We start from the raw sequence: 21,742 nt of genomic DNA, 5'->3' as shown, positions 1-21,742 counted from the left end.
CCATCTCCAAATGGATAGGCCATTGCATTCACTTCTGCTATAAGCACCATGGAAAACCTATCCCACTGGGGATCAGATCCCACTCAACCAGGGCTGCATCTACCTCTACAGCCTTTCTCAGAGGCGTACCTACCAGGGACATCCTAGAAGCTGCTACCTGGAGTTCTGTACATACTTTCACCAAGCATTACCATTTGCCAATTTTCTCTAAATCCAGAGCTGGCTTTGCCACTGCAGTCTTGCAGGGCCTTATAGCTGGTCCTCATGCTATCTAAATTCCTCCTCCCATCCTTAGCTTTGGGAATCTACCCATATGTAATGACTGCAACAGTGAAACATGAAGAACATAGTACAGTTGTGTACACTTATCATAAATGTAGATGTTCGAGTGTATTCACTGTTGCAGTCCTGGTTACCCTCCCTCCAGCCCTCTGACTTCATTTGGCTATACCTTTTCTCTCCTTTTCAATGCTTTAAAGCTTTTTGGTGTATTTGCTTTTTTGTTTGAGGTATAACCTTGTATACTTATAGATTTAATTGCTTCCCATTAGGGGGCACCTGACATCTGGGGCAAGAACAACTGATGTAATGACATTGGCTGCATATTTTATACCCCTGACGACCTGACGTCACGGAAGAAGAGACAGCAACTGACGTAGGACACAAGACTTTGTTAATCAGGCTGACTGAGGGCTACTGTAAGCAGATAACCCAAATGTAATGACTGCAACAGTGAATACACTTGAACATCTACATTTATGGTAAGTGTACACAACTGTACTTTATACATCTGCTGCTGATGCCGCCATCCAAAGACCTGTCAGCATAGCCTGTCATCCCATCCTCAGGGTTGTATTCCCTGGCATGGGCTACTCTGATGTCAACGCTGCTGGAGTTGATGCTTTCAGCTGATGCTACTGGAATCAACACACATGTTGGGTCCAGTGCTGAAAGTCAACCTTTTGGTGACCAAGCCCGACAAAGATTTTGACGGTGTTAATATTAGTCTTGATAGGGTTCGTCTTTTGGCTGTTGAAGTCAGTACCACAAGTGCTGAGAGCATGACATTGGCCTTGACAATGCTGTCACTTAAGACTGCACTGCATGTGCTCCCTTTTGAATCTTTTCCCATACAGGCATTATTACTCATCCATATGAAAAGATATTTATCTGAATTTCCTTGGATCTAAACAGTTATTTGCAGGAAAGCAGTGTTGTGATGCTTAATGATTCCAAAATGTTTCCTTATGAAAACATCATGTTTTGTTTACAGTTGTGCCTTGTTTTCTGGCTACAGGCTGGCAGCTGCTTGGGCCAGGCTTGGAATAAAAACACACTTTTAACAATTTAACCGTACCCTGTCTGGCATTTTTATGCAAGTTTAGGAACATTCATTTTCTCTGGGAGTGCTTTTTAATCTATAACGCACAGTACTATTTTGAGATTTTAAGTGTATATTCAGGTTTTTTTTTAAATGGCATAAAATGGGCAGCAGTGTTGCCCCCAAATCAAAGGGATAGCCAGGCAACCCAGCTATGTAGTATGGAGGAACGAAGCTCTGACTATGACCTAGAAAACCCAAGATCAACTAGTGACTCAAGTGAGGAAAGAACTGGGTGGGGGGTGGGGTCAGAATGAGTGACTTATGCCAGTCCACCCATTCTGGTGGATGGAAATGGATGTCTTGTCAGCCAAGTCATCCCTGTTCAAACACAGGCTTGCATAACTATAATAATAATGTCTGCAGGACTGGGGAGATGGACTTGGCATTCTAGTCCTGTGATTAAAGCCGTCTTAACTGTGTGTGGGAGCATGCAGACACTGGTGTGGATAGGGTGGCCCCTTATTGATGTTGGTGCTCATATCAGCCACTGGGGGGATTGGGTTAGGAATCTAACCACAAAACCCCTGATGGTTGTCAGTATGACAGCTCCTGAGAAGAGAAGAGCTGATGGTCAGCCGGCAGGAATTGGGAAACACGAATAATAAAAGAAAAGTATAGTCAAGCATACTGTTTGTTCTTGGGTGAATACATTTTTTTCCTGAGCATCTCTCAGAGAAATGGATTAATGAAGCAGTAATGTGCCTATAGCTGTCTAACTTACCTTAGATCATAGATCTGCACTTGTCTTGCTTGGGACTTGGAGTGTTCATCTAAAAAGCAGCATTTTTGTAGTGGAAGGGACAAGAGATGGAAGTGTTCATCTCAAAAAATATTTTTGTAGAGAAGGAACAGGAGCTAAAATGATGCAAACATTTGGAAATTTTGTGTGACACAGCATCTGGGGAGATGTGTATATGTTCAACTATGAAGTAGATATGTGGGAAGATGAGGTATGAGCATGCATGGGAATTTTCTGATTTCAGTATTTTAAACTTCTAAAATGTTACTTATTAAGTTTTATATTCGTTTGGTCTTGTTTTATTGTTGATACTTCATCATTTCACAAATATTTATACACTCCCTCCTACTCAATTTCTTTTATATCACATTCCTGTCCCAGACTGATGTTTTCTTGGTGCTGCAGTTTTCTTGCTTTAAATGTTGCTTTTGCACATTTATGAAGACCAAATGACATTCTTATCTCATCTGTGAAAGTTTTGACCACTTGCAGTTCTGCTTTAGTTCCTCATCTGATGAACTATACAGTTTTAAATCATCCACAAAAAGAAGAGAAGTCTCTACACATTGTTGCTTTCTGGGAGCCAAATTATAGCCATGAACTAATCTGTTAAGCAGACAGTGTAATGGGTTAAGGCATGATAAAAGTGCAGTGGTGACAGATTCACCCTGGAATATCCCCCTCTGAATTTTAATCCCTGGGATAATTATTTGTCCTTTATCATGGTTTAGCTGCATAGTGGTTTGCCGCTGTTTCATGGTCACTGTAATGTAATCGTTCAGTGTAGGGTGTATGTTTTAAATTTGTATGTAAGCAGTTTTTTATCCGTGAATGTGGGATGCTGTCAAATGCTTTTTTGTAGTCTGTCTATGCCATACTTAGATTCTTCCCCTTTTTTGCAATTCTCTATTATGACTTTATTTAACAACAAAAGATCCTTTGTTCCATATGACTTTCTTTTGTTACCCTTTTGTTCTATTGAGTTTTCTTGAAAATGACTGTAAGCTGTCACCATCAATGCCAGTGTATAGTTTACATATCGCTGGAAGGCAAGTTATTGGTCTATAGGTTTTAGGATATCTTGCAGGTTTACTCTTAAGGAGGAGTATCATTTTTCCTGTTGTTAACCAGTTTGGTGTCTGGGGTGAGTATATAAGTAGTTCTTTCTCATGGCTAAACCTTCATGTAAAGATGTTAATACTTTTAGACAGGTTAGATACTGCTTGTGGGCCTGGGGTTTTCCAGTTACGAGTTTTTCTTTGTTTTGTTTCCATCTCTTTCACCGTTACTTCATCCTGTTTCATATCCTGTACATTTCAACTTCTATCCATTCAGCATCTTTGTCATGTTCACAGGATGTTCATAGATATTTCTCCAAAATGTGTCTGTTTCTTCTTTTTTGCTGGTGTTTCTATTCCCTTTGCTTTGTTTCCCAGTTCTTTATAAAACTTTGAGTCATCACTAAATTGCTTATTTTGTACTTTCCCTTTATATTGATCTGCATATCTTCCATTTTTTTTTTAACCTGTGCTGATATTTTTACTTTATTATTGGCAATAGTATACTTCCGCGGTGGTGCAGCGGTAGCGTTGTTGCCTCACAGCAAGAGGTTTTCCTGTTCGATTCTCAGCTGGAGTGTGGGGAATGCCTTCTGTGTGGAGTCTGCATGTCCTCCCCGCGGTTGGGTGGGCATTCAAAAGACATGCGTAAATATAGCGTGCTTCATGAAGGTTGAATGTTGAGCAGGCACCTCGGCGTTCGTGAAAATCTACTGCCAATCATTAGCGGACCGGATTTCCGCTGTGGCGACCCCTAACTGGAAAAAGCCGAAAGACAGCAACAACATTGGCAATGGTGTATGACAGATCCTGGTCTGTTCTGATACTGCATGTTGCATTTATTACGTCTGTCTTTGAGTATTTTTGTTGATCTGTTCCCTCTTCTGTATTCTAACAGTGACGATTATTGTCTTAATTGCTTTATAGTTTTCTCTGATATTTCTGTGATAGCATTTGATTTCTCCCCTTCCTTTTCCTTACTGCCCTATGTTTTTGTGGTAAGACTTTTATCTGTAATGAATTTAGCTGCACAGTAATACGTCCTGTTTACTTTTGTTGTATTTATCAAACATCTAACATTTTGTGTCTTATTGACCTTCTGTAATATATTTCATTCATTGATGTCAATATGTCTACTCTCCAACTCTATTAAATCAAGCAATTCTTCCCTTAGATGATTTTCTTCTTAACTAAGGGCACATTTTTGTTCTCAGTTTCCTGCAGGCATTCTACAGAAAGTTCCAGAACATCATCTTTGACTTATTTTCTTGAGCTTCGTCATGTGTCACCCATTGCTACTTCATATCAGAACTCACTGACCTATCACTCAGCAATACTGATTGTGACAGCGTTGGCACAGTTTCCTGTCCCTTCCCTTGCTGTGCAACTCCAGCTGAACTTTTATACTGATTTCCTACTGAAGGATGCAAAGTATCTTAATGTGGCAATGATCAGATGCTTTTCTGCTCCACTGGTTTCTCCTTAATTTGGGGACTCACTTCTATCATGCTGTGATGTTAGCACAGTCAGATATTTTACACTAAATCCTACACTTCACAGGTAGTCCATAACTTCTATTTCTGTTTGTTTCATTTCTCCGTTACTAATCTTCTTTTCTACTTTTGCCCCTTTGTTTTATTATTGTTTGAAATGTAAAATTCTCTTCCTCCTGCTCCAGTCAAGCCAGACAGGTATTACAGGGTCCCAGAAACTCATTCCCATTTATTCAGGGCCCATACTGCTGATTTGGAAACTATTTCACAGGGGCCTAAAGGAGTTTCAGCCTCCACCTCAAAAAATCCTTTGCCCTCCAACAGGGAAGCTAGGTCATTAGAGAGATGGGGCAAAAAGGTTTACACATCCACTACCTTATCTATGAGAGCTTTAAATAGCCTTTTTCATATGTTACAATATCAGGACTATCTGTTAGAAGATTTACAAAAAACATTAGCCACTCCTGATCCTTTAGACAGGAAGACTTTGCAGGAAGCTGTACATAACACTCAGCAAGTAAGCAATCACTTCCTGCAGTGTGGATATGATGCACTGGAAGCTTCATGTGGGGCAGCTATGACAGGGGCAGTCATTCGTAGACATGCTTGGTTAAAAGATCAACCTCTACCAGATCATGTAAAAGCAAAACTTCTGGATGCACCTTTGGAAAAGAACAAGCTTTTTGGTGCAAAGCAAATGCTAAGGATGTGTTAAAGACCATCGAAGAAAAAGCAAAATCAGTTCAGACTGTGAAAGATTTCCTCCAGGTTCAACAGATTCAGTAGGAATTGGCCTTCAAAAACTGGTCCTTTCCTAATCCAGAAAAGTTTCAAAGGGTAAGAACAGGCGTGGCCGAGGAAGAGGCCAATACAGAGGCCCTTACAGGGGACAATGGCAGCCAGGAAACCAAAGAAGTGGGGTTTCACCTGCCCCACAACCACAATCTCAATGACTTTCCTCGAACAACGAGAAGCTCCCTTGGGTGGGAAATTAGCTCTGTTTGCAGAAAACTGGCACAGACTGACAAAGGACAAATGGATTTTGGACATTATAGACCAAGGGTACAGGTTTCATTTTCATACCTTACCAAGAAAACAAGGCATGCCAAACCTACCACAAAATCAGAGGGCAGAGGCTATCAAGCAAATCACTCTGCTGACTCGAATGAAGGCAATAGAAGGAGTTCCACAACAAGAACAAGACCAGGGGTTTTACTCAAGACTGTTCCTTGTTCCAAGAAAAGAATCTCAATGGAGACCAATACTGGACTTGTCCGCATTAAACACCTTTCTCATAGTACCAAAGTTCAAAATGCTGACTCTACAGCAACTCCTTCCCATGCTGGGCAAGAGTCGTGGCTGATTACTCTGGACCTCAAGGAGGCATACCTGCATGTCCCTATCAGACACAGCTGCAGAAGATACCTCAGATTTCTTGCAGGGCCAGAGCATTATCAATTCTCAGCATTGCCATTTGGCTTATCTACTGCCCAGAGTATTTACAAAATGCCTGGCTTCAGTAATTGCTCATTGCAGGCTCCAGGGTATACAAATTTACCCGTACCTGGACGACTGCCTCATACAAGCGGACGACAAATTGATGTTGACAAAAAACCTGGATTATGTCATACGATTACTTCAAGCTCTGGGATACACAGTCAACTTCCAAAAGTCAAGACTGCAGCCATCCCAGCAAATAATCTTCTTAGGAGCCAAACTAGACACAGCCTCTCTGGCTTACCTGACAGAAGACAAGCAAGAGAAGTTAACTCATTACTTCAAAGATTTAGCAAAACTCACCCAGATGACTGCAAGGAGATTCCTACAGGCCCTGGGTTACATGGCATCCTGCATTCTCCTGGTTCCATTAGCAAGACTACACATGAGAAAGCTTCAATGGTACCTAAAAAGCATTTGGTCTCAACACAGCAACAACTTGGAGACAATCATACCACTCATTCCATGCCTACAAAAGGAATTCCTATGGTGGGCCTCGGTGAGCCAGGCAAACACAGGTATGTCATTCAAAAAAACCACAGATAACACAGACCATGACTACAGATGCCTCAGACCTTGGATGGGGGCGCACATGGAAGGCAGGTGTATACAAGGACAATGGTCTCCAAAGGAAACACATCTGCATATAAACCAAAAGGAAATGCTGGCAGTAATGCATGCCATCGAGGCTTTTCAACACCAACTCCAGCAAGGCCATTTAATGATACGGACAGGCAACACCACTGTGATGTGGTACATAAACAAGCAGGGGGGCACCCACTCTTACCCCCTTTGCAGACTGACAATGCAGCTTTGGGAGAAATCACTGAGCCTAAACATCCAGTTACAATCCCAGTTTGTTCCAGGAAAAGACAATGTGTTGGTGGACAGCCTAAGCAGGAATTTCACAGATCCTCACGAGTGGAGGTTACATCCGAAGGCCTTCAGACAACTCACTTCGACATGGGGCAAGCCAGAAGTGGACCTATTTGCCTCTCACCTCAACCATCTTCTACCAAAATTTTGCACAAGGACATACCATCCAAAAGCTTGGAAAATAGATGCCCTCTCATTCAACTGGAACTCCTAGCAATCTATGCATTCCCACCTCTGCCACTGATGACCTCAGTATTACTAAAGATCAAAGCAGAGAAGCCCAAGGGAATCATAATAGCTCGGACTGGCCAAGACAACACTGGTACCCACTACTACGGAGCATATGCCACACCAGGAGGTGGGCCCTCCCCCAGTGGCCTCTACTTTTGACTCAACGCAATTTCGAAACACTGCATCCAAATCTTCTGACGCTGCAGCTAACAGCCTGGGAGATCCCATAAATAACTTCAGCTTATCTCTCTCCAAGGAAGTTCAGCGGATACTAACAGAGGCTCGAAGACCATCCACCAGAAAGGTTTACTTAGCAAAGTGGAAAAGATTCAGCAATTGGAATACTAGCAAAGGACATGATGCATCATTGTTGAACATCCCACTCATCTTGGAATATTTGGCAGATATGTTAAAGAACGGCCTCTCATATTCTTCCATAAAGATACATGCATCTGCTATTTCAGCTAGATACAACACTGTTCCTCCTGTTTTTCTCACCCTTACTAAGGCAATTCCTCAGGGAATCAAGAACATTAAGAGAAAGGCCCCAGTGCCAGCCTGGGACCTCAATTTTGTCTTAGAAAAACTGACTTTACCTCCATTTGAGCCAGCAGCTTCAGTTGACTTGCAATTTCTCTCATGGAAGACAGCTTTCCTGTTGGCAATTACCTCAGCAAGAAGGGTTTTGGAGCTACAGGCCCTAATGGCAATACCATCCTTTATCATTTTCATAGAGACAGGGTTTCATTAAGGACCAACCCTACTTTTATGCCAAAGGTGGTTTCTAGGGTTTCTTTAAATCAAGCCATTCATCTGCCTGCTTTCTTCCCCAATCCTGAGAATAAGGGGGAAAGACTGTTGCATACCTTGGACATTCACAGACAACTTCAATACTACCTGGACAGAACAAAGGCCAATAGGAAGTCTGAACAACTTTTTTAGCTTACGCCTGCAGTCCAAGGAAAAGCAATTTCAAAACAGACTATTTCTAAATGGATTGGACATTGCATCAGATTCTGTTATTCCTTTCATGGAAAGACTGTTCCAGCTAATGTCAGACCACATTCCACCAGAGCTACAGCCACCTCTACAGCATTCTTAAGAGGGGTGCCTACCAAGGACATTCTAGAAGCTGCTACATGGAGCTCCGTGCATACATTCTCCAAACACTACAATCTCCTCTATACTCCAGATCCAGAGCAGGCTTTGCTTGGCAGTCCTGCAGGGTTTGATTGCCACACCATCTTTTCCTAGAGCATTCCTCCTCCCCCAGCTAAGCTATGGTATTCTACCCACATGTTATGACTGCAGTTGCATTCTTGAAGGACATAGTACAGTTTTGTACCTACCATAAATGTAGATGTCCGATAGACATGCAACTGCAGTCGGATTTTCCCTCCCTCCATACCCCTCTATGCCTAGGATCCACTCCTATCCCTGTTACTCTTAGCTGGGGATATCTGTTATGGTGTATTTGTTTTATTGCTCATTTGCTTGTTTGGAATCCTGTTTTTGTCTTACAATTTGTTTACAGCCTTCCTTGGAGGGCAACTGGCATCTGGGGCAAGAAACACTGAAGAAAATGGCGTCGGCTGATGCTTATGTACTCCAGCCGCTCTGACGTCGGAGAGAAATGCGACATCAGCCGACGTCGGACCCAGACTTTGGAATCCGACTGACAGAGGGCTGCCTGAGGCAGGACAAACCCACATGTTATGACTGCAGTTGCATGTCTATCGGACATCTACATTTATGGTAGGTACAAAACTGTACTTTTCATATCCTGTACATTTCAACTTCTATCCATTCAGCATCTTTGTCATGTTCACAGGATGTTCATAGATATTTCTCCAAAATGTGTCTGTTTCTTCTTTTTTGCTGGTGTTTCTATTCCCTTTGCTTTGTTTCCCAGTTCTTTATAAAACTTTTTGAGTCATCACTAAATTGCTTATTTTGTACTTTCCCTTTATATTGATCGGCATATCTTCCAATTTTTTATTTTTTTTTTTACCTGTGCTGATATTTTTACTTTATTATTGGCAATAGTATACTTCCGCGGTGGTGCAGCGGTAGCGTTGTTGCCTCACAGCAAGAGGTTTTCCTGTTCGATTCTCAGCTGGAGTGCGGGGAATGCCTTCTGTGTGGAGTCTGCATGTCCTCCCCGCGGTTGGGTGGGCATTCAAAAGACATGCGTAAATAGGCGTGCCTTCGTTGAAGGTTGAATGTTGAGCTGGCACCTCGGCGTTCGTGAAAATCTACTGCCAATCATTAGTGGACCGGATTTCCGCTGTGGCGACCCCTAACTGGAAAAAGCCGAAAGACAGCAACAACATTGGCAATGGTGTATGACAGATCCTGGTCTGTTCTGATACTGCATGTTGCATTTATTACGTCTGTCTTTGAGTATTTTTGTTGATCTGTTCCCTCTTCTGTATTCTAACAGTGACAATTATTGTCTTAATTGCTTTATAGTTTTCTCTGATATTTCTATGATAGCATTTGATTTCTCCCCTTCCTTTTCCTTACTGCCCTATGTTTTTGTGGTAAGACTTTTATCTGTTATTAATTTAGCTGCACAGTAATACGTCCTGTTTACTTTTGTTGTATTTATCAAACATCTAACATTTTGTGTCTTATTGACCTTCTGTAATATATTTCATTCATTGATGTCAATATGTCTACTCTCCAACTCTATTAAATCAAGCAATTCTTCCCTTAGATGATTTTCTTCTAAACTAAGGGCACATTTTTGTTCTCCGTTTCCTGCAGGCATTCTACAGAAAGTTCCAGAACATCATCTTTGACTTATTTTCTTGAGCTTCATCATGTGTCACCCATTGCTACTTCATATCAGAACTCACTGACCTATCACTCTGCAATACTGATTGTGACAGCGTTGGCACAGTTTCCTGTCCCTTCCCTTGCTGTGCAACTCCAGCTGAACTTTTATACTGATTTCCTACTGAAGGATGCAAAGTATCTTAATGTGGCAATGATCAGATGCTTTTCCGCTCCACTGGTTTCTCCTTAATTTGGGGACTCACTTCTATCATGCTGTGATGTTAGCACAGTCAGATATTTTACACTAAATCCTACACTTAACAGGTAGTCCATAACTTCTGTTTCTGTTTGTTTCATTTCTCCGTTACTAATCTTCTTTTCTACTTTTGTCCCTTTGTTTTATTATTGTTTGTAATGTAAAATTTTCCATATCTGGATTTCTTTGTTTGTATTTCTCTTCAAATATCTTTGGTGCTATTTTTTTTTGTATTGATTAATCTTTCTTTCTCATTTGCATAAATATTGCATCATATTCAATCTCTTTTTCTTTCCCATGTTCTTATTTCTTCTTCAGATGTCTCCTGTTCCTTCTGTTTCTCCTTACTTGGGAGACTCGTTGTTCCATCATGCTGTGACATAACCCGTGTTATACTTTCTACAATAAATCTTTCAATTTGCAGGTATTCCATAACTTCAGCTCCTATTTTCTTAGCTTCTACTTTACAAATCATCTGTTCTGTTTCCCCTTTGTGATCGTATTTTTTATTGTAAAATTTTCCATATCTGGGTACCTTTGCCTATATATATTTTTTTTTTTAATATTTTTGAAGCTGCTTTCTTTGTATTGATTAATTTGGCTTTCTCCTTTGCATAAATATTGCACCTTATCAGTTCTCTTTCTCTTTCCTACGTCCACATTTCTTTCTACACCTTTCAAAAAATCTTTAGATTTTGCTCTTTATTTTTTTGCACATTCTCAGATGCTTCTTTTTCCAAATGACCCAAGGTTTCTTGGTCTATATAATGTTTTTATTAATGAGTACGTATTTGTACATGAAGCTTTTGATAGTCTTTCTTGTGCAAATATTTTTCTTCCCTCTAATGTCTCTATTATTATTTTTGAATATCTTCTGTCTGGTGATTCTGGGCTTCTTGCATAATAGTAACAATGCATAATTTCTTTTTTATCCTCACTAGCCCACTCTGTCATCTTCATGGCTCTTTTTTTGGCCTGACAGTTGTTGTGTTTGTTTTGTGGACTGCTACTACTTTCTATAACAGCAGGACCAACCTCCCCCTGAGGCTGGCCTGACCCCATTATAGGAATGTTTCTGTATCGTGACGATTCTACACTGTCATTTTTGCCCAGTCCTGGCACCAGTGTGCCTACCAGGATTGGACACTTTTTTCCTGGGGCTTGTGCACCCCGTTGTCTTTTTTATTTTTAACCTACTTTTGTTAATTATGTATGCTATATAAAATACCTTTTATCTATAAGTGTCGTCTTGGTGAGATTTTGTAAAAACAGGGTCCACCTCTTGAAGGTACTGACCAAGACGTGAGGATGAATTCATTTCCAGTTATACTCCTTTCCTTGCTGAGCTTTTCATCTCTCCAGTCTGACTGAATGAGTGTTGCAGACAAGGGTCCAGGCACAGAGCCTTCTGCTTCTCTTGGACTTCATTGTGGCCATAGCCTTCATTTCTCAATTCTTAACTATGAAGGTGAGAAAGTCGGAGTGGACAGTGAGGAACAGACATGGTGTTGGAGTTAGACTTCTGTTAGCAGCCGAATTAGTGATGGACATTTCCCAACAAGGATATTTATCTTCCTTCACCTGTATATGTCACAGTGCCTGATGATATTGATTCTCATCCTCAGAGCTCTGAAAGTGGAAGTGAGATTAGTGCCCCTCCTGCTGCTGTTGTTAGTAGCCTAGGCTTTGGTGAGGTAGATGAGCAGTGTGAGATTTGCTTTGGTCGTAGACAGTAGCTTCACTCTTGTAGCTGTTCATATCCTGGAGGATGTGAAAGCGGTGGCAGAGTTTTTCAGCTACAGCCCTGTCTTGAACTTGAGAATGAGAGCATTCTGTCTGGACAGGATACTGCTGAAGTGGGGATACCCTTGAAATTGAACTATTTGCTTCACAGGACAGCATAATCCCCCCTTGTCCCCCCGTTGTTGCACTTGAATCAGCAATGTAAAGGGGAGATGATGGTGGATGTGGAGTATTCTTACATGCTTTATCATGTATTTTTGTCTGATTCTTTGCCTCATATGAATTCACAGAAGAAGGTAAAATATTTTATCCTTATGCTGTGATGGTCTAGGATGCAGTTTCAGTCTCTCTGGGGTTCCTGTCAGTACGGGAAGCTCTCCTGGTACAAGGAAAGGAAGCTTTTCTGCCGGCAATGTGTTTGGCTTAAGTTTTGATCTGGACTTTTCTTTACATCCTTTGCTCCCACTCGCACATGCTGGATGTATCTCAGTGGTAATTGGAGCTGTCAGAGACCTCCAGTCATGGAGATATTCAAAACGGTAGATTCCCCTCATTTAGTAATTATATTATGCTGTCGTAGTCACTAGCCTGTACAGCTGATCCCAGCTTGCCCAAGGCAGTTGTTTGTGTTGGATTTTACATGGTCATGGTGCTTCTTTTTGGCATTTCTGTGCATCATAGCCTTTTTGAAGCTTGAACTATGGCCAGCACAAGTAGAGTAAGTGATACCTTAAGGTGGTTTTACATGTTTGCCAAATTTGAATAACCTCCGTTCTTCTCCTTTTGACTTGAACTTGATTGAGAGGTTTGCTTGTTTGCTGTGTAGACAAAATGGCTTGGTGGTTTTGACTTTAGTCTGTTGGAAGATGCTTTTTTGGGACCATCTCTTTTGCCTACAGGGTCTCTGAGCTGCAGACCCTTTTCCTGTAAAGAACTAATTTTGGTTCTTCAAAAGGTGCAGGGATCTTCTACGACAAATCCAAATTCCTGCAATAAGCTTATCTCATAACTTTCCTTAAATCATTCTGTTCCCCTACCAATTATTTTTCCAGGGGCTGAATTCTGTAGTCAGAGTGATAATGTAGAGTATTTCCATGAGACCCAGTTGCCTGGCATTTTACTGTTACAGATGGTACTACCTGGATAAGATTGTGTTAAATGTTGTGTACCAATGTACTAATGCTTGCATAGTTTGTATATCAACGTTAAAGTAAGGCATCCAGAGCATTTATGAAACAACTTCATAAGTAGAATTGCCTTCATTGTACCGATGTATAATAATATTAGGCTTTGGAAGTTGTTTTTATGCTGTCCAGTACTTCTTTGTGGCTGTAACTGGAGTTTCTTGAGCATATGTTTCAGTATTTTGTAAACTTGAGATGTCCTTCTATTCCTATGTTGCAGTATTCTTACTGTGGGATTTCCCACCTCAGGCGACCCGCCGTCGGCTCCTATACAAAAGTTTAAGCCTGGTTGCTGTAGGTGCATGGGACATCACATGTAGGGCCATAAACCAGCGACCTTAAATTTGACATCTGCACACACAGACCCCAGAACTTTTCAACCGCAGATGATGTCACATTGTTCGCTTCGCTCTTACTCTAGAAGACTTCTAAAAAGCTAGGTACCCTGTTGGGGAAACCTTGCTTCTTTTTTGCTTGAGCTTGGTTAGCTGTATTTTATATTAGCCGATGTCGGCTAAAAAGGGCAAATGCCATTGCGGGCATCATATGCCACATAAGGATACGACCATTGCGTCTTTTGTCTTGGGAAGGAACATGATCATACTACGTGTTCCATTTGCCAGTCTTTTGTACTGAAGACCCTCTGCAGCTGTCTGGCTGCACTAAATTTATATTTAGAGAACAAAAGTCTCAAAAAGCTTGCGCTTAGAATGGACCCTGAATCGGCCGCTCCGACTGAACCACCGCGGAAAAAAGCCAAAGTTTCCAGACCTACGTCCGTTGCCTCTCCCGCATCGGATGTCCCGCCAGCTTCTGATATAGGAGTTGAGGGACATCCAACAGAACCGACTACTACGGCTGCCACCGAGAAAGCCGCTTCAGAAGTTGTGGCTTGCATGTCCATGGAGGTAGTCTAGACGTCTGTTCCTACCGACGTGTAGGGGGAACCAGAAACGGTTGGTCAGCCTTCGGATATTCCTGTTCCTGAGAGTCGAGCGTCTGAGCCTAGGCCTTCTCCCAAACCAATGCCTACTAAACATAAACAAAAAAACTAAACATCTGACTCCTACCCCTGAAGGAGTCCCTAACTGGCAATCTTTCACTAACTCTTTTATGCAGGGCTTTATGGCTCTCAGGCCCACAGGCTCTACTCCCTCCACTATACCTGTGCTCAGCCCTAGGCCTGCCTCTGCCATTTCTTTTCCCTTGCAGACTACCCAAGAAAGAGAGGAGGGACTAGAACCTTACTACTCTTCTTTTGGAGAGTCCATTTCTTATGCATCCCAGATTGCCTCCCCTTTGGAATATTATTCACCAGATGAGGAATCTGTTGAAGGGGACTCACCACCAGAGGGCATTACCTTTGGTGAAACAATAACCAAGATGAAAGAGTACTTTAAATGGGACACTACCCAGATGACTGACACCCAGAGGAGGTATTTTGAACTCCTTCAAGTGGAGTCCCCCTCCTCATCAGCCATCCCACCAGTCTTACCTGCCTATCTGGATGCTTTTACCTCTGCATCCAAAAACCTAGACTCTCAACCACCTGCACCTAAAAGACCAGACAGGTTTTATAAGGTTCCTGATGTTCAAGAATTTTTAGTCAAACCCCCCCCCCCCTTGGTAGACCCTGCAGTTATTGCTGTCTCTCTAGACAAGCAATCCAGACTTATTCCCTGCGCATCTCGTTTGCCTACTGATAAAGACAGCAAAACCATGGACAGGATTGGTAAAAAAGTGTACACCTCTTCCACCCTGGCCGTCCGTGCTATAAATTACCAGCCACACATGGTCAAATATGCACTGGACCTTGTCTCACAAACAGCTAATCTCCTGGCTGCCACACTTGACTGTCATATCAAAGCAGACATAACATCTAAATTGTCTCTGGTTTCACAGGTAGCCAGACATTCTGTTAGGTGCAGTTATGATGCTGCAGAGGCCTCTGCTAGGTCATTAGCTTCTGCTTCTGTCATCCGCAGATGCTCTTGGCTGCACCTACAACCTCTTACAGAAGACTTTAAAATTTAGATTATGGACGCCCCCTTAGACCATAACCTTTTGTTTAGAAAACAGCCTGCAGAGCTTTTTAAAAATCTGCAGCAGAAAAGCAAGGAACTACAGGACATCAAGCACTTGCTTGTGTCCCCTGTTCCAGTGTATTATAGGAACTACCCTGTGAAAACCTCATTTGTCAGGAGAACCCCTTCCTCTGCCACCCCTTTTTCCTCCAGGCACAGGAAGGGAGCCAGAAGGCAGGCCTTCTCCAGACCTGCCACCTCTCAACCAAGTCCTAGACAGCCCTTTCAGGATAGAAATGCACCCAACAATGTGTGACGGCCTTGCACATCTGCTTTTGTCAGCCCACCTATTCCATTGTTTACCCATCTGGAAAACCATCACTTCAGCCCAATGGGTATTGAGTATCATCCAAAATGAATACTTCCTTTTCTGGAGGGAAAAGCCCATCCCAAAACCCATTCACCCCCCCCCCCACCAAAAAAAAGCAAATCCACCTCCTGCCACAAATTCTTCAACACCTCCAAAAACTAAAAAAATAGGAACAATAGAACCTGTTCCTCCTGAGCAGGAAGGAAAAGGATTTTACTCGAGACTCTTTCTGGTCCCCAAAAAGGATGGTCCTTGGAGACCTATACTAGAAATAGGCTCAGGAAGGATAGATCCAGAAGTGCCTTCTTTCAAAATGCTCTCCCTCCCAACTCTACTCCCTCTTATCCCACACCCAAAGGCCACTCTGGATCTAAAGGAAGCTTACCTTCATATCCCCATAAAACCCTCCAACAGAACATTTCTACATTTCTCTGGAGCCTGCTCTCACTTTCAATTTACAGCCTTGCCCATTGGGTTGTGTACAGTACCCAGAGTATTCACAAAATGCCTAGCCGCAGCCATTGCTTACTGCAGGACCCAAGGTATATACCTCTACCTCTACCTAGACAACATTCTCCTTCTAGCAGAGACAGAAACCCATCTCAGAGACCACCTCAGGTTCACCACCACCCTTTTTCAAAACGTGGGCTTCACCCTCAATTTAAACAAGTCCTCCTTGCTCTCTCAGCAAGACAAATTTTTTTTGGGCTTCAGGATCAGGACAGATCTAATGTGGGTCTTTCTCCCACAGGAAAAGGTCCACTCCCTCTCCACTCACTTTCAAAACTTTTTACTGGAATCCCAGATTTCTGCAAGACAATTCCTGCAACTCCTGGGGCTTATGGCAGCCACTATTCCCATGCTTCCCTTGGCAAGAATGCATATGTGGAAGTTCCAGTGGTACCTAAAGAACGTGTGGTCACTACACCTACACTCTTTAGAGAAGCAAAATTCCCTTTCTGCCCTGTCTCAAATCAGAGCTAAGGTGGTGGATTCAACAAACCTGTCACAACCCAGGAAAACCTCACCAAATGCCCTCCCCAAACCAGTTCATCTACACAGATGCTTCAGACCTAGGGTGGGGTGCCACCTGCAAGGACTTCAGAGTTCAGGAAATTTGAGGTCCTGCCCTTCAAAAGAAATGTCAGGGAGATGACTACAGTTCTCCTAGCCTTGGAGGCTTTTCTTTCTACCCTCCACCCGGGACCCCTTCTAATATTCACATCTAACACCACAGTCATGTGGTACCTCAACAAACAAGGAGGAATCAAAGCCTACCTCTTTTGCAGAATAACCCTACAAATATGGGATATTACCTCCAGACACAACCCCATACATACCCTCTCAGGGCAACAAACAGACATATCTTCTAAGCAGAACATCTTTAGTACAGTACAGTACGAGTGGATGCTGAACAGGGAAACCTTTCTAGACATTGTCCACCGGTGGGGCACTCCTTAAGTGGATCTGTTTGCCTCGCCCCAGAACAGACAGTTGACCAATTTCTACACCAAGGATCACTCCCCACTAGCCTGGAGAGTAGATGCCTTCAGCATTCCTTGGAAGGGACTGTTTCATTATGCCTTTCCCCTGTTCCCTCTAATTCAAAAGATCCTACTGAAAATCAGGAAGGACAAACCAAAAATCTTGTTGGTGACCCCCTACTGCCCAAGGCAGCACTGGTTTCCCCTACTTCACTCTCTAGCCAAGGGCAGTCACAAGTTACCTCCCGAGGTGGACCTTCTCACACAACAAAAGGGAACCCTAATCCATCCTCACCTACAGATGTCAGCACTAACACTCTGGATGATAAACTTCTTATCCCTTTTAGACACCACTATTCAGAGGACGTGTTACAGCCCTGAAGGAGGCCAGGAAACCTGCTACTAGAAAATCATACTTATCAAAATGGGAGAGATTCTCAAAATGGTGTGTACATAAAGACAGGGACCCCAGCCAGGTGGACCCTTCCCTAGTCCTTACATATGTGTGTGTGAACTCAAGGATGACCTTTCTTACTCCTCAGTGAAAGTATGTCTTTCAGCCATATCTGTTTGCCTGCCTGTAGACCCCCTTTACTATCCAGGCCAGATGTTAAACTTTTCCTGAGAGGGGTCTTACACATCAAACGACCTAGAAAAACCCATCCCGCCACAGTGGAATCTAAATTTTGTCCCGGAGAAACAAACACTTAGCCCCTTTGAACCAGCTAATAATGCTACTTTACAACTTTGTACATGGAAAACCGTACTATTGGTAGCCATCACTTCTGCCAGGAGAGTGTCAGAGTTGCAGGCACTCATGGCCTGCCCCCCCTACCCTGTCTTCCCCAAGGACAGGGTGACCTTGTGCACTAACCCTTCCTTCATGCCTAAAGTGGTAAACGAGCTGTCCTTAAATCACTCTATTCACCTGCCTACCTTCCATGGATGTGCACAGACAACTTGGATTCTACCTAGACAAAACTAAACCCTTCAGAAAATCTGAACAACTTTTTATCTCCTTCCACCCCAGGGCTATGGGCAAGGCAGTTTCCAAGCAAACTCTTTTAGGATGGATCAGAAAATCCGTTCATTTCTGCTACTCACACCATAGCAAATCTTTACCCCAGGGTGTGAAAGTGCATTCCACCAGAGGTATGGCTACTTCCAAAGCCTTCCTCAAAGGGCTGGACACAGCTTCCATTTTAGAAGCTGCCACCTGGTCCACTATCCACACCTTCACCAAGCTCTACAAACTAGATCAAGTCTCCAGAGCCAGGGCAGGCTTTGCTAGGACAGTCCTGCATGGGTGTCTGGAATTTTCCACCTCTACCACGACCCTTACCTCTGACTTGCTGTGGTCTCTTCCACAGTAAGAATACTGCAAGATAGGAATAGAAAGACATAGACTAGTTGTGTAAAATCTTACTATAACCATTGATGTCCTTCTCTTCCATGTTGCAGTATCCCACCCCTCCCACCTTCCCCCTGCATTACAATGGACTACTAACCTAGCTCCTAGCTTTTAGGAAGCTCTGCCCTTAACCAATAGCAACAAGCCAGCATATGACACTTAACTCTTCTAGCTGACAATCGCTTATTCCTCTCTTAAGATTGTCTGTCTGGCCTTCAAATTCTGAGGTCTGTGCATGCAGACGTCCCATTTAAGGTCCCTGGTTTATGGCCCTATGTGTGACGTCCCACACACCTACAGCAACCAGGTTTAAGCTTTTGTATAGGAGACGACGTCTGGTCACCTGAGGCAGGAAATCCCACAGTAAGAATACTGCAACATGGAAGATAAGGGCATCTATGGTTATGTTAAGATTTTACACTTTCTAAATTATTTTATTACACTGTTAAGATTGTTTAAGGTGTTACCAATTCAGGATGGAACAGGACTTTACGGCGTGACAGCATGAAACCTAATTCTTATTTTTTTTTTTTTTTTTTTTTTGTGTAGCTGCTACATGGTGAACAGTATTTGGAGCAATACAAGCCACTTCCAACTTCAGGTCAGTTTCCTTAACTTCGTTGTTCACCTGAAAAAAAAATGTTTTTTTTTTTTTTTTTAATTGTTATTTTTCACCTACCAGTATTCTTAACACTTCATGTTTCTTAAATAATGTAGTGTTTTGCATTCCATACTGTAATTGGAGACTGGCTGTAGTTAAGAATGCTGGAGGATTGTGTGTATTGTGAACCTTGAGTAAGGTTCATAGGTTCATACTAGGCTATCTGCCCTAGGGCATTTATAAGCCTAGCCAGAGTATGTTTGGCTTTCGCCACCCATTTTAAATTAATTTTGCTATGCCCTTTTTCGAGGTTAGTATACTATGCCTCTGTCCCATCCACTCAACAAGATTCCTCTTGAAGAGAGTCAATGAGGAACTCTGCCTAACCTGGACTGGGATTTTATTCCAGAGTGAAGGGAGCCTCTGGGTTATGAATCTGTCCCTCCAGCATGTCCTATTTATTTCAGTGCTGAGGTTCAAGTCTCTTGAGCGTGTAGCTCGATGGGATTTGGATTTTTTGAGGTGCAGAATGTCCCTTAATTCCGGGTTGGACATGGCTTTATACGTCAGGCACAGGTTGCCTCTGAGCAGGCGATATGCCACTGAGTAGAGCTGGAGTTTCTTTAACCAGGCAGCATATGGCATCTGTTTGAGCCCTTTGATCCTCTTGGTGAGGTACTTTTGGGGTCTTTCAAGTTACTGCAGGTGTTTTGTAAGGTACATCCCAAAAGGGGCATTGTACTCGATTTTGGGCCTGATGAGGGATGAGTGAAGAGGCACGATGACCTCCCATAATCTAGATGTGAATCCCTTCATGATTAGGTGGGCTATATAAAATGTTTTTCTAACCACTTTGGCCACGTGGTTGTCAAATGAGAGATTGCTATCAACTTGGGTCCCCAGGTCCCTAATTACTTCTTCTGTACTTAATGGATTACCACCTATGTGGTAATTTGTGGGCACTTTGTTTTTGCCAAAGGGGATGACTATACACTTTTTGGCGTTTAGCTTGAGGCCATGGCTCTGGCACCAGTTGTCTGTTTCTATCCGGCCCTTTTGGAGGATGATTGTGTCGGTTGGAGAGTCGATTATGGCACCCAGTTTGCAGTCATCTGCGAACTTGGTCAGCCACAGTCCTTCCGTGTTGGCCTGTACCTCCGAGAAATATATACCGAACAAGAGAAGGTCCCAGGACTGAGCCTTGTGGGACGCCACTTGTAACTAGTTTGGGGTCTGACATGGCTCCAGCAATTCTAACCATGTGGGTTCTGTCCTTGAGCCAGTTTGCAACCCATCTAGTGACATAGGGGTTTATATTTAAGCTGGTGAGCTTATCTATAATGCCCGAGTGGGGTATTGTATCGAAGGCTTTTACGAGGTCCAGGTAGGCTGTGTGGACCATCTTCCCTTCGTCAATGGCCTTGGTGACTGTTTCAAAGAAGTCGACCAGGTTTAAGAGGCGGGATCTTCCCTTAACAAAGCCGAACTGGGTAGGATCCAGTGTCTGTAGGTCCCCAATATCTTTATTTATGAGGTCCATGATGATCCTTTCCATAGCTTTGTAGACCAAGCTAGTCAGGCTTATGGGGCGATAGTTTCCCGGGTCCGTTGAGGCACCACCTTTGTGGAGAGGGACCACTGTTGCTGTACGCCACTCTTTGGGTACACATCCTGTAGTAAGGCTGAGATTGAACAGTAGTTTTATGTTTGGGTTTAGCTCTTCTTGGAGTTCATGTAGGACACAGCCCGGGACACCGTCTGGTCCCATTGATGCTGTGTTTTTTGCTTTGGAGAGGGCGGCTCTTACCTGAGCATCTGAGATGTCAGGGGGGCAGCACTCTGCTGGGATAGATATTTGCCCTTTTGGTGGAGGGGGGGGGAGAAGTTTGCGCTGAACCTGTCAGCTAGGATGTTGGCAATGTCTGTGGGTTTGGTGTATTTTTTGTCATTTTGGACTAATTCTGAGCATATCTGGGAAATCCCACCCAGGTTCCTAACATAACTAAAGAAAGCCTTGTGATTATCCTTAGTGTCCTGTGCAATTTTTCTCTCGAAGCTAGTCTTAGACGATTTTATGAGTGCCCTTAGTTTTTTGCTAATACTGATCAGAGATGCCTTCCCTTTTTGGGATTTTGCTCTATCATGTAGTAGGTTCCTCCTTCTATTGTATAGTTTGTTTATGGCTGGGGTCCACCAGACAGGACATCTGCCTTTGGAGGATTGGGTCTTGGTTTTATTTGGGATTGCATGATCCATGCATTCCTGAAGGTGTTCATAGAATGCATTTATTAAGGATTCTGCAGTCTGGGCCATATTTTCCACAGGCCGGGGGGCTTTGAAGGATTCCACCTCGGTTTTGAGGTGTGTGAAATTTGCTTTAGAGAAGTTTTTCACTGTGGTTTTCTGGGCAGGGGGTGGGGTCGGGATGTGAATATCCAGTGAGATTAGTTTATGGTCTGATCTTACCAGTGAGGGATACACTTCTGGTCTGGAGCATAGAGTCCCCATGTTGGTGATGATCAGGTCCAGTATGTTTTCCCTCTTGTGGGAGTGGTAACAAGTTGTTCCATAGCATTTGAGTTTATGAATTCTAGGAACCTTTGGCCTAGG

At 43.0% G+C, this 21,742-nt stretch overlaps 1 protein-coding gene across 1 annotated transcript in view; it reads left to right on the top strand.

Moving 5' to 3' along the window:
• The window catches only part of HSD17B4 (hydroxysteroid 17-beta dehydrogenase 4), a 1,616,359-nt gene that overhangs the window by 911,092 nt on the left and 683,525 nt on the right, over nucleotides 1-21,742 (top strand). Inside the window, exon 14 of the mRNA XM_044059338.1 lies at nucleotides 19,081-19,132. Coding sequence (XP_043915273.1) covers nucleotides 19,081-19,132 — 52 coding nt within the window. The remainder of the gene's footprint in view (nucleotides 1-19,080; nucleotides 19,133-21,742) is intronic.

The sequence above is a fragment of the Protopterus annectens genome, chromosome 17.part0 (genome assembly GCF_019279795.1).
Source record: "Protopterus annectens isolate FY-2018-M chromosome 17.part0, PAN1.0, whole genome shotgun sequence".
Classification (NCBI taxonomy): domain Eukaryota; kingdom Metazoa; phylum Chordata; order Ceratodontiformes; family Protopteridae; genus Protopterus; species Protopterus annectens.
Note: the sequence above shows the minus strand (reverse complement) of the source record. Positions and strands in the feature narration are given on the sequence as shown.